Below are 11,007 nucleotides of genomic sequence, written 5' to 3'. Positions count from 1 at the left end.
CATGATATCTGCTTCCCTTGTGGCGTATCGAAGGTTCGGATCTAGCCAGTACATCAGGGATTTAACCTGCTCAAAGTTCAGGAAGAGCAGGAACACCAGGAACAGGAAGTAGAGCACGCTGAGCCCTGAGGGAAACAGAAACATCCTCAAGTCGGGGAGAGAGCCGGTGTCAGACACACAACACACACCGGGTTCAAATTGCTCATGGCCCAAAGTGCACACTGGTGCTGTAACATGGGCTGTGGAGACCCCTGTGACAAGCTGCTGGTCTTTCCTTTTTTTTTTTTTTTTTTTTTTTGCGGTACGCGGGCCTCTCACCGCTGTGGCCTCTCCCGTTGCAGAGCACAGGCTCCCGACGCGCAGGCTCAGCGGCCATGGCTCATGGACCCAGCCGCTCCGTGGCATGTGGGATCTTCCCGGACCGGGGCACGAACCCGCGTCCCCTGCAGGCGGACTCTCAACCACTGAGCCACCAGGGAAGCCCTGGTCTTTCCTTTGATGAGAGTCTGACATATGGTCCTAGTTCAGACCGAGAGGAGTGAGTAACCCTCTCTGAGAAGAGGATGCCGACGCTCTCATCAGCATCAGGAGTGGCAGACCATGGGCGAGAGCGTGGAGGAGTAGGCGTGGCCTTCAGGCAGGCAGAGGCGAGCAGGCAGGTCCCTGCAATGAGGTCTAGGAGCCAGCATGTGGCTGGGTACTGGCAAAGAGGGGCCCACGGAGCAAGGCGGCTATGAAGCGACGGTCAGGGCTCGGGGCCACGGCGAAGACTGCAGGCTTGATCTTAAGTCAAAGAAGGAGCACCTGGGCTTCCCTGGTGGCGCAGTGGGTGAGAGTCCGCCTGCCGATGCAGGGGACTCGGGTTCGTGCCCCAGTCCGGGAAGATCCCACATGCTGCGGAGCGGCTGGGCCCGTGAGCCATGGCTGCTGAGCCTGTGCGTCCGGAGCCTGTGTTCCTCAATGGGAGAGGCCACAACAGTGAGAGGCCCGCGTACCGCAAAAAAAAAAAGGAAAGAAGGAGCACCTGACGGGTTTCAAATGGGGAAATAAGATGATGTAGGTAACATTTCAGGAAGTGGACTCTGGTCACTGGGTGGCGAGTAGACCGGAGATGGGCGAAGCCAGGCAGACAGGCCAGTTTGGGGTAGGGACAGACAGGTGTGGAGGCAAGAGGTGGCCCAGGGTCACTCATCCCCATCTTACACCCCAGCTCAGTCCCTGGGGGCATCACATCACTGTCACATCATGTCGTAATTGGTATCCTAATAATCACCCCATATCATTTAGAAAAGACAGTTAATAATCTACTTTAAGAAGGCAAAAGCCAAAAAAAAAAAAAAAAAGAAGGCAAAAGCCTGTAAAGACATTTTAGAAAGACTTGAGAACCAGCCACCAGTGGTTTTGTCACTTCTTTTCCTGCTAGAATGAAAATGCGTATGTAGGACATCTAGACGCTGTGATACAAATGACCTTGGACCACAGTACCCCATCCAAAGTGGGCTGGCACCATTCCCAGGGAGCTGCTCCAGAGGAGAGAATGTCCGTGGCTGAAATTCTCCATAGCGGCTATAGCACAGGCCTTCAGAACGGGCCTCGCCCGGTCCTCGGGGAGCTCGGGGGGCCTGAGAGTAGCACGGCTGACTCGGTCATGCATCCCGGGGCCCAGGGGTCACTTGTTTTTAGGCAAGCTTATATGATTACCTTCTTATATATTAGGTACCAGCTACTTTTACAGATTTTCACTTCAAACACCCCCCACTACACCCTTTTGAAATAATTATTTTAAGACAGAAAGAAGGTGTTTGTGGAGCAGAAGGCTCTTAACCTAGAGTTCACAGTTGGTCTTCAACATCGCTGAAGCCCCGGATATAATACACAGAACTCTGTGTGTGTGTGTGTGTGTGTGTGTGTGTGTGTGTGAGAGAGAGCATGTGTGTACTGCGAAAGGGTCTATAGTTCTCATCAGGTTATCCAAGTGTTCCATGATCCCAGGGAAGAAATAAAACTGCTCATTACTCATGATGGACCATTTGAAATCTGAAAAACTCAGGTGTAGCCAACTAGCTAAAAAGGACATAACTTCAAGCAGCAATATTAAGTTCATGAGCTATAAGTATAACGCACCCAGGACTATCTTTTAAGAAATGTAAATGAATCATGCACTTCTCTGCAAAAAAAAAAAAAGAAAGAAATCCTCCCATGACTTCCTCCTGCCCTTCCCAAGCTGTGTGGGGTCCCATCTGTGCCCAACTCTGCCTCTCTCACTACTCCCAGGCCTGCTACCCTCCGGCCACACTGACTGGGGACACACACTTCTAGCTGGGGACCACTGTGACAGTCTTGCCTTAGCCTGGCCTTCCTCCCCTCATCTTTGCCTGGATCCTTCTTTACAGGCGGGTTTCTGCTTAAGCACACTTCCTTCAAGCCACCCCTCACCTGAAAGTGAAAGCGGCTACTTAGTCACTATTGCCTCTTGTGGTTTTAATAAACTTCCTAGCGCTCCGTGACATCAGCTATTTTCTGATTATTGATTTGTTTCACAGTGTGTTTGCTATAGCTGCCCTCCCTGCCGGGGGCCCCTCCACCTGCAGCCTCCGGGCCAGAGCAGCCGCCCACGCAGAAGGACTTGGTGAACACCTGCTGAGCGAACGACCAAGATTCATTACTAAATTCAAAGAGATTTGCCTATAATCTCTGAAGGGTGAAAAATAAACAAACTTGAGCCAAATGTCCATTTTTCGGTCCTTTTGCATAAGATTAAATTTTCTGAACCTTGTATAACTTATTTGACGATTATTTAGGTAAGATGAAGCCAATATCTGAAGTTCTGAAGATATGCTTTAAATCCACTCAGGTGGTTTTACTTTTTGGACTAGAAATCAAGTAACCATAAGAGATCCAACATTTATATGAGATGCTTATCACTAAACCTTAGTTCAAATCAGGGCTCTTTGCTAAGACTTCTCTTTTTCTAAGCTCTTTCCCATTCACAACACTGGGGAGTTTGCTGGGGTTTCAGTCCCTCCTGGATGCTGATGAGACAAACGTGCTCATACGATGCACGTGAGCTTGCACCAGCGAATAGCAACGTCAGGAAGAACAAGCCACATTCCCTCGTGTCAAATCCTGTGCATTAACAGACAACAGCATGGGGGCGGGGTGGTGACAGGGGCAGGGGTGGGGGCTTGAAACAGTTCACGTGTATGAGAATTTCAGCTGTCACCAGCACTTCTTTGTGGCAGAGCATTTTAATAAAAAATTGATATCAGGAACACCAAAAAGTAAAAAGTTATTAAGTTTTACAGTAGAGTGGTAAGGAAAACTGCTATAATATACAGAAAAAGATTTGCTTCAAGTAGAATGGATTTTTAAACCAACTAATGGGTAACTCACCGAAAACCATTCGCCACAAGGCCGGATGAGGTCGAGTAAACGGACCTGCAGAGATAACATTACAAGGTCAGACAGACTGCTTTCAAACCAAGACTAAAACAAAGACAGTGATGCTGATCTCCACAGAGATAAAGGGTTAAAAAAAGCTCTCCACTGTTAAATTTTTTTTTCTACATAAATACTCTGAGGTCAAAGTCTAAGTTGAAATGTTTTATCCACATTGTAACAACCATTCCCCACAATTGTAACAAGCATCAATCTCAACAGAGGCTTTTTTTTTTTTTTTTAAGCTTAACTCAGATCATAATTTCCCGTGGACACAATGTTATAACAGCGAGTAGGTCACCAGGCCAGCCTTTAACTGTATGTAATACTTACTGGACATTAACAAGAAACCTCACAGTCCCCCAGGAGCTACTGGACATCGTGTGTGTGTGTGTGTGTGTGTGTGTGTGTGTGTGTGTGTGTGTGTGTGTGTGTGAGAGAGAGAGAGAGAGAGAGAGAGAGAGAGAGAGAGAGAGAGAGAGAAAGAGAGCGGACACTGAGGGGCTCTGACAGTAAAAGAGAAATACCGTGCCTGGAAAACAAGTGCAATGGGGAGTGACACTGAAAGCAAACTCTTGGAGCAGTGGAACACGCTGATGCAGGAGCTTTTGATCATGTCCTGTGGTAACAAAATACCTTTGACTAGCCCAGATACACAGATGCAGATTCCACGGGAGGGAAACCAAAGTTTCACGGGGTGAAATTTACTCTTACTACAAGTGATACAACAATACTCTGTCTTCTATTTTATTTCGTTAAAAAAAGATAATAGAAGACGAACGCAAGTAAGCTGGGCCTTGATCTGTTAAACTGATTTACCACCAACTGAAGGGTTACAGCTCGCAAATATTGACCATTGTCCTGGAGGGCACCTGACCTATTTGGGGCTGCCCGCGCCTTCCTGCACTTGGAGGATTTCTAGCATTGTGATCCCATATCTCCAGAAGAGATGTCAGAGCTGGCTGCCCAGCTTCCTTATAAGCGGGTCCTGGTCCTTTCGCCGCACCCACGCCAGACAGCATCAGGAGCGGGTGACAGTGGAGGTAAGTGTGCGGAGCTCTCCCCTCCCTTTGGCCCAGGCCAGCAGGGACACTAGTGGGAGGTGGCACTCCTCACACTGATGAAGGTGGCACTGGCGACTGTGGCACAGGCAGTTCCATTTAGAGTTCTCTGTACACGTGATGGTGGGACAGACTGTAGCCAAGGCTCACTCATTAGACCAGGCCTGGGTGATGTACCGCCAGCTCCTAGAAGCTTAGCCTGGGGCCTGGTTTCCTAGCCCTCCTAGGATTCCTCCAGCCAGTCAGTCCATCACAGCTTCTGTTGCTTATGACCAGGAATCCTCTCTGCAGCAAACGTTACATTGTAAATTTTATTCTGGGACTCATTCTAAAGGGCCCATCTCTTCTTAAAAAGACCACACTGAGGGCTTCCCTGGTGGCGCAGTGGTTGACAGTCCGCCTGCCGATGCAGGGGACACGTGTTCGTGCCCTGGTCCGGGAAGATCCCACATGCCGTGGAGCGGCTTGGCCTGTGAGCCATGGCCGCTGAGCCTGCGCGTCCGGAGCCTGTGCTCCGCAACGGGAGAGGCCACAACAGTGAGAGGCCCGCGTACCACAAAAAAAAAAAAAAAAAAAAAGACCACACTGAAACATTCTAACTGCTATCTTTGGATGAGTCAAGTTCATTTTAGTAATATCAGTTACAAGTACCTCCGCCCTCCAAACCGATTCAGTTTCTGAGTTTAAATGAGGAGAGATCAGAAGATGAGTTAAGTTTGAGGGACTCTACTTTATCCAAAATAATATGGTGTCTGAGTTTTGGATGACAAGTTGAGAGAGCTCAGATAAGTGAGGGATTTGTCTGAAAGTTTATCTGTGTCTGTTCGATTTCTGAGTTCTGACAGCAAAGGCTCAGACAGCACGGGACACCTGTATTCTTTTTAATCAGCTGTTTTCTCAAAAAAGGCACAGCAAAGCATAGAAACCAGAATCCCCTCCCAGGTAACATAACCTGGTTAAATTTCTTCACAAGTTATTGGAAAACTGATGGCTATATTTGTCTTCTTTTAAGTAATTTTAATAGCTTGACTTGTCACCAGGAATGACTTGTCTTATGGTAGCAGTTTGGTTTGCAAGCATTATTTCATCCAAACTATTTTTTTTTTACATCTTTATTGGAGTATAATTGCTTTACAATGGTGTGTTAGTTTCTGCTTTATAACAAAGTGAATCAGCTATACATATACATACATCCCCATATCTCCTCCCTCTTGCACCTCCCTCCCACTCTCCCTATCCCACCCCTCTAGGTGGTCACAAAGCACTGAGCTGATCTCCCTGTGCTATGTGGCTGCTTCCCACTAGCTATCTATTTTACATTTGGTAGCGTATATGTGTCCATGCCACTCTCTCTTCATCCCAGCTTACCCTTCCCCCTCCCCGTGTCCTCAAGTCCATTCTCTACATCTGCGTCTTTATTCCCGTCCTGCCCCTAGGTTCTTCAGAACCTTTTTTTTTTTAAGATTCCATATATATGTGTTAGCATACGGTATTTGTTTTTCTCTTTCTGACTTACTTCACTCTGTATGACCATCCAAACTATTGAATTAACCCCTCAGACATAACATGGGACCCCTATAGGCTTTCTCTATGACTTCTTCTTACAAGGTGAAACTCTGAAATTTTATGATTATTTGGCTTGCAACAGAATTCCATGCCCAATCGGTACTTGGCAGTGGGGTGGTGAGAGGACCACCATCATTCCCATTTTATAGATAAAGACACTGGGGCATAAGGAACTCACCCAGGGCCACACGGCTCACAGGACTCCAGGTCTGAGAGCCCGTGTGCACTTTCCCATCAACTGTCAGAACGGGGCCAGCTTGGGAGGGGGAGGAGGGAGGGGAGGAGTTGATGGGCTGAGCCAGGACTGTCTCTGGGCCAGGAGAGGGGCAAGAGAGAGGCAAGCTAGTGAGTGGTGTTTAGCGCTGCCCCGATGTGGACTTGATAAGCAAGGTGAGGGAGAAGGCAGGGAACTGATACGCGTTCCCGCGCATCACAATCCACCAGTAGAAAGGCCTCCAAAGTCTTCGTCGGCCTTTGATTACTTTAAGAGCAGCCTTTGGAAAACAGAACTTGGCCCTTTCTTTTTTTTTTTTTGCGGTACGCGGGCCTCTCACTGCTGCGGCCTCTCCTGTTGTGGACGCGCAGGCTCAGCGGCCACGGCTCACGGGCCCAGCCGCTCCGCGGCATGCGGGATCTTCCCGGACCGGGGCACGAACCCGTGTCCCCTGCATCGGCAGGTGGACTCTCAACCACTGCGCCACCAGGGAAGCCCTCGGCCCTTTCTTATATCTAACCCTAAGCAGTGTGCTCCAGAGTAAATAAGAGGATAGAGTGGTTCGGGAATTTGGGGTTTATGGGGCCTTAAGCTCTCCTTAACCTAACGGGTAACTACTTCAGCCCAAGGTATTCCTCTCTGTCCGGCTGTGATTCCAGAGACAGACACACGTTCCAGGGCCTGGAAAGAGCATTTTCATCTTACTGCACTGCAGGTTGGTTTTTTAAAGGCTCATCTTGACTTGCTGCTACTGAATTGTTTCCTCTCTTCTCTAATATCCCATTTATACATCATCAATGTTTACTTCATAAATGTTTCGCATAAAATACAATTTAAAAAAAAGTCCTTTCTGCCTTGCATTTGATCTGAGGAAGGCTTCAGAAATCTGATGCGGTGGGTTTCAGGACAGACAGCAGAGCACCAAGGAGCTCTGTCCTGAACCAGGGAGAACAGATCACTGAGAACAGATCACTGGGCCCTTTTGCCTACAAAAGGCAAGATAAGGCCCTGGAATGTTAGGTGACCTTTCAGTTGCTACCTTTAAAACCCAATCCAGGCCTTACTTCAGTCATCCAATCTGTCCTCTTCTTTCTGAGAAGAAATTCTGAATGCTTTCATGTAGTATTTCCAGAAGTACATGCCTGTAGCTTTACTCACAAAGAGTAGCCTCTTCACCATCAAAGACAATAATATTGCTGAAAATACTATCTTGCTTTTTAAAATGTCAAGGATGAGGCTGGCGTTTTCCTGTATGAGAAGCCTTGATACTTATGCTCACCAGGTCGCCCACACTTGATTACTCTGGTCAAGTCACCCTGATAGCCTCCTACAGCAACCACCTGCCCAGGTGAGTATAGCCTTCCCGGAACATTTACCTCATCCCAGTACCTTCCCACAGGTCTTATTCCCCAGCAAACTATTTTCTCGGTGGTCTTCCTCTGGCCAGTGTTATGGCCAGGACATCAGTAGGAGTGACCCATCTGACGGTGGGCTTCTTGGCTATACTTTATTTCTTATTTGGTAAAAGCTGCCTGGAAGAGTCTGGGTCTTCAGTTCAGTTATGCAGGAGAGATGGGGAAGGTGTCTCAGGGTGGTGATGGAGAAACAAGTGCTGGTTTTATTTACAAAGGTGGTTTTCTTACAAGGCACATTGAAAAATTACACGTTTTACTTTCTCATCAGTCCCTATGTCTAGAATACATCATTTTCAATCAGATATTAAGAGCAAGTTTTATTTCAAAAGAAAATAGAAACCAAACGACTTTGCCTTGAGAAAGCAAGCATTTAAAACACTTCCTCTGAAGTCAAAACATAAGATCACAGCTTGACTAGCCAGCAACCTATTGTCATATCCACGAATAAGGAGTTCCAGGGATCAACCCTAGGGAGGCAGGATCCTTTTAACCAAAGTCAAAAGCTGCATCTTCGCAGCTGCACGTCTGTGCCTTTGGGTCCTCTCAGTCTGCCTCTTCTCTTCATTATCTCTTTTTCAGCTTTATGTGGTATAATTGACAAATAAAATCAGGAGATATTTGATTTGTATGATTTGAAAGTTTAAATTCCTCTAGGAAAAACCTAGAAAAGGTGAATAAAATTATCTCTAAGCACATTTCAAACCTAAGAAAGAATTTTTCTACAAGAAAAAGTAGTGGAGTGGGAGACAGAGAATGGGGGGACATAGTACCTTTTTTTCCCTCATTTTTATCACCTTCATGCCTCAAGGAGATGTGATTCGCTCTATCTCAGCTCAGAGAAATCAGAAGAGGCCGAAGGAGAAAGGGAAGGATAAACGCAGGAAAATCAAGAAATATTAGTTATCTCACTCTCTTCAAAATACCTTGAAGAAGTGCTGAATCGTGCTACTCTTGCAGATGAGGAAAGGAAAAGAGAGGGCTAATCTGTGAACTTTCTTCCTGGCAGATTCATTCTTAATTCAACATATATTGATTGAGAGGACACTCTGGGCCGGGCACTGGGGGTACAGGGTAAGGCTGTGGTGGTGTGGGTCGGGGTGTGTGTGGGGGGAAGGGCAGGAAGAGTCCATGGAGGCCCTCAGGAGCTGGAAAAGCACACAGAAGTCACCTGTTGAAAGAAATCTCACAGCCAGCTGGAGATGCAACAGGTTTCTAAATTTCACTCCAGTGACAGAGTGATGCAATTGTAATTACACTCCAATGACACAGTGGCATAGTTAAAATTACACTTACACTTGAGTGTCAGTTGCTATAAGGAGGTGGACGTGGCACTTAAAATATTTTTTTCAAGGGAACCAAAAGAGAGAGAATGGGAGAGAAGACAGCAGGAAAGAAGTGGGCGTAGGTAACTGACCCTCTCCCTCCAAGGTCTCCCCTCAGGGTCCCTCTCCATGTCTGTTTGTAGGACTGAAGGAAGGAACTCTAGACCTCACCCCGCCACTCACTCTGTTGACTGTCAAATGAAATTCTGAGTCTCCACTCCTCCCCCATGTAACTCAGGGGTAAATTCTAAGCCAATGGAGGTTATCCTGTTTCTCTTTCATTCTTTCAGTCAGTGAAGATCTACTAGAGATCTATGATGTGCCTCTGATGTCCTCCAGCCACCGTAAACGCCTGTCCTCAGGTCTGCTTGGAGCAGAGGCATGTGGCCTAAGCCTAATCAAAGAGGAGTGAGGGCAAGTGTGCTGGGGGGTTTCTAGAAAAGGCCTCTTCACTCTTAAAAAGATGCATGGGAAGACGTGACCTCCTGTTCTGTTGGACACTGTCTGTGACTACATTTCAGCAGTGCAGCAGCTGTCCCAAGACCACGAGGGCAGCAAAGCACAGGCATCTTGCTGAAGATGGTGGAGCAGAAACAGGTAAAGAACCTGGGTCTTCACGTGTCACTGAGCTGCTGAATTAGTCAACCCTGAACCACTCTATCTCAGAACTTCTTGTAATGTAAGAAAGCAAACATTTTATTTATCCTTTAAGCCATTTTGAAAGGGGCTTCCTATTACTTGTGGCCAAAAGCATCCTGTTATAAACCTCATAGAGAAAGTCAAGGGCCTTCTTTGCTATCTAGACTCTGTACAAAAAGAACCAGAGGGCCCCTCCTGTAGGAATTGATCAATTCTAGTACACAGAGAGCATACGTAAACTCACAGACATACGAGACATATGGACACAACCAAACTTAGGCCTATACTTAAACATTCAGGGCAGCCTTTACTAGGTCAAGGATAAATGCGTTTGAAGTTGCCAAAACAGAGCCATTCTGGGAATGCCATCCACTGCGGGCACTTCCCCAAAACTGCCTTTCAAGGACAAGACAAATGCTGGGCTCCATTGCTCCCATTCATTCCATTGCTTAATTTGAGAATCTGTGCCAAGGGTGGGGAGAGAGGAAGAGAAGGTGATGAGACTGGAACAAGAAGAGTCGTGTCCGTTCCACTCGGTGAAGCATCATGGCTCCTGAAAAGGCTGTAGTCTGAATGCCAGTTGCGGGGGGCAGCCACATGCCCAGGAGTACCCTTTCCCAGTGCCTGCCAGCTCCCCCATCAAATCTATGGCGCCCTCCAAGGCCACCCCTAATTTAAAAAATATTCAATAACAGCATTCTTTAATGTGGAAAACTTACAGTTTTACTAATCTGATGTAAAGTGTGAGCAAATGGCTCTTTGGAGAACAAGGCTGACACTGTTTGCTTTGTACACGTGGCTGCAAGACAGTCCCTCCAAGCGCTGCTTCCCTAACGTCCTTATCCTTCCTGCACAGAATGCTGAATGGACTTTGTCCTTTTCTAAATCTGAGCCCTTGGTTTTGGTGGCGGAAGGTTCAGCTCAATCCGCGGGCTGACATTTGGGCTCCAGAGGAGCAAAGGCACAACCACCGCCGCTGGGCGTGAGGTCCGAAGCACACTAGGCACGGGCCAACTCAGGCCCTAAGACTGCGCTCCTGGGAAAAAGAAGCCAGAGACTGACAGAGAGAAGAAGCAGCACAGGGAGATAGAAACATGTAGAAGACAGAGGCGAAACACCTCACGATGGGCCTCACATGAGAAAAGGCCAGGACTCCGCTGAGTACAGGAATGTGTGGGAGCCGGAGCCGTAACAGCAGGCCGGCATCAGAGGCCGGTTGGCAGCTCAGCGGTGACTGATGGCCTTGGGTTCAGCTTCCCGAGCCGTAAACGGAGCAGACTGAACTACATGAGCCCTGTGGGTCCTCCCCGCTTTGTGTGTATCACAAAGTCCCGGGCAGCCAGGATAAGAGA

At 47.6% G+C, this 11,007-nt stretch overlaps 1 protein-coding gene across 4 annotated transcripts in view; it reads right to left on the bottom strand.

The window, feature by feature from the left end:
• The window catches only part of PTDSS1 (phosphatidylserine synthase 1), a 65,458-nt gene that overhangs the window by 38,264 nt on the left and 16,187 nt on the right, over window positions 1-11,007 (bottom strand). For all 4 annotated transcript variants that reach the window (XM_004275365.2, XM_049700255.1, XM_049700257.1 and 1 more), the window contains 2 exons: window positions 3,394-3,438; window positions 1-125 (listed from right to left, as the gene is read on the bottom strand). In XM_004275365.2, the coding sequence (XP_004275413.1) occupies window positions 1-125; window positions 3,394-3,438 (170 nt within the window). The remainder of the gene's footprint in view (window positions 126-3,393; window positions 3,439-11,007) is intronic.

The sequence above is a fragment of the Orcinus orca genome, chromosome 17 (genome assembly GCF_937001465.1).
Source record: "Orcinus orca chromosome 17, mOrcOrc1.1, whole genome shotgun sequence".
NCBI classification, from domain to species: Eukaryota; Metazoa; Chordata; class Mammalia; order Artiodactyla; family Delphinidae; genus Orcinus; species Orcinus orca.
The sequence above is the reverse complement of the archived record's forward strand: the minus strand, read 5'-3'. Positions and strand labels throughout refer to the sequence as shown.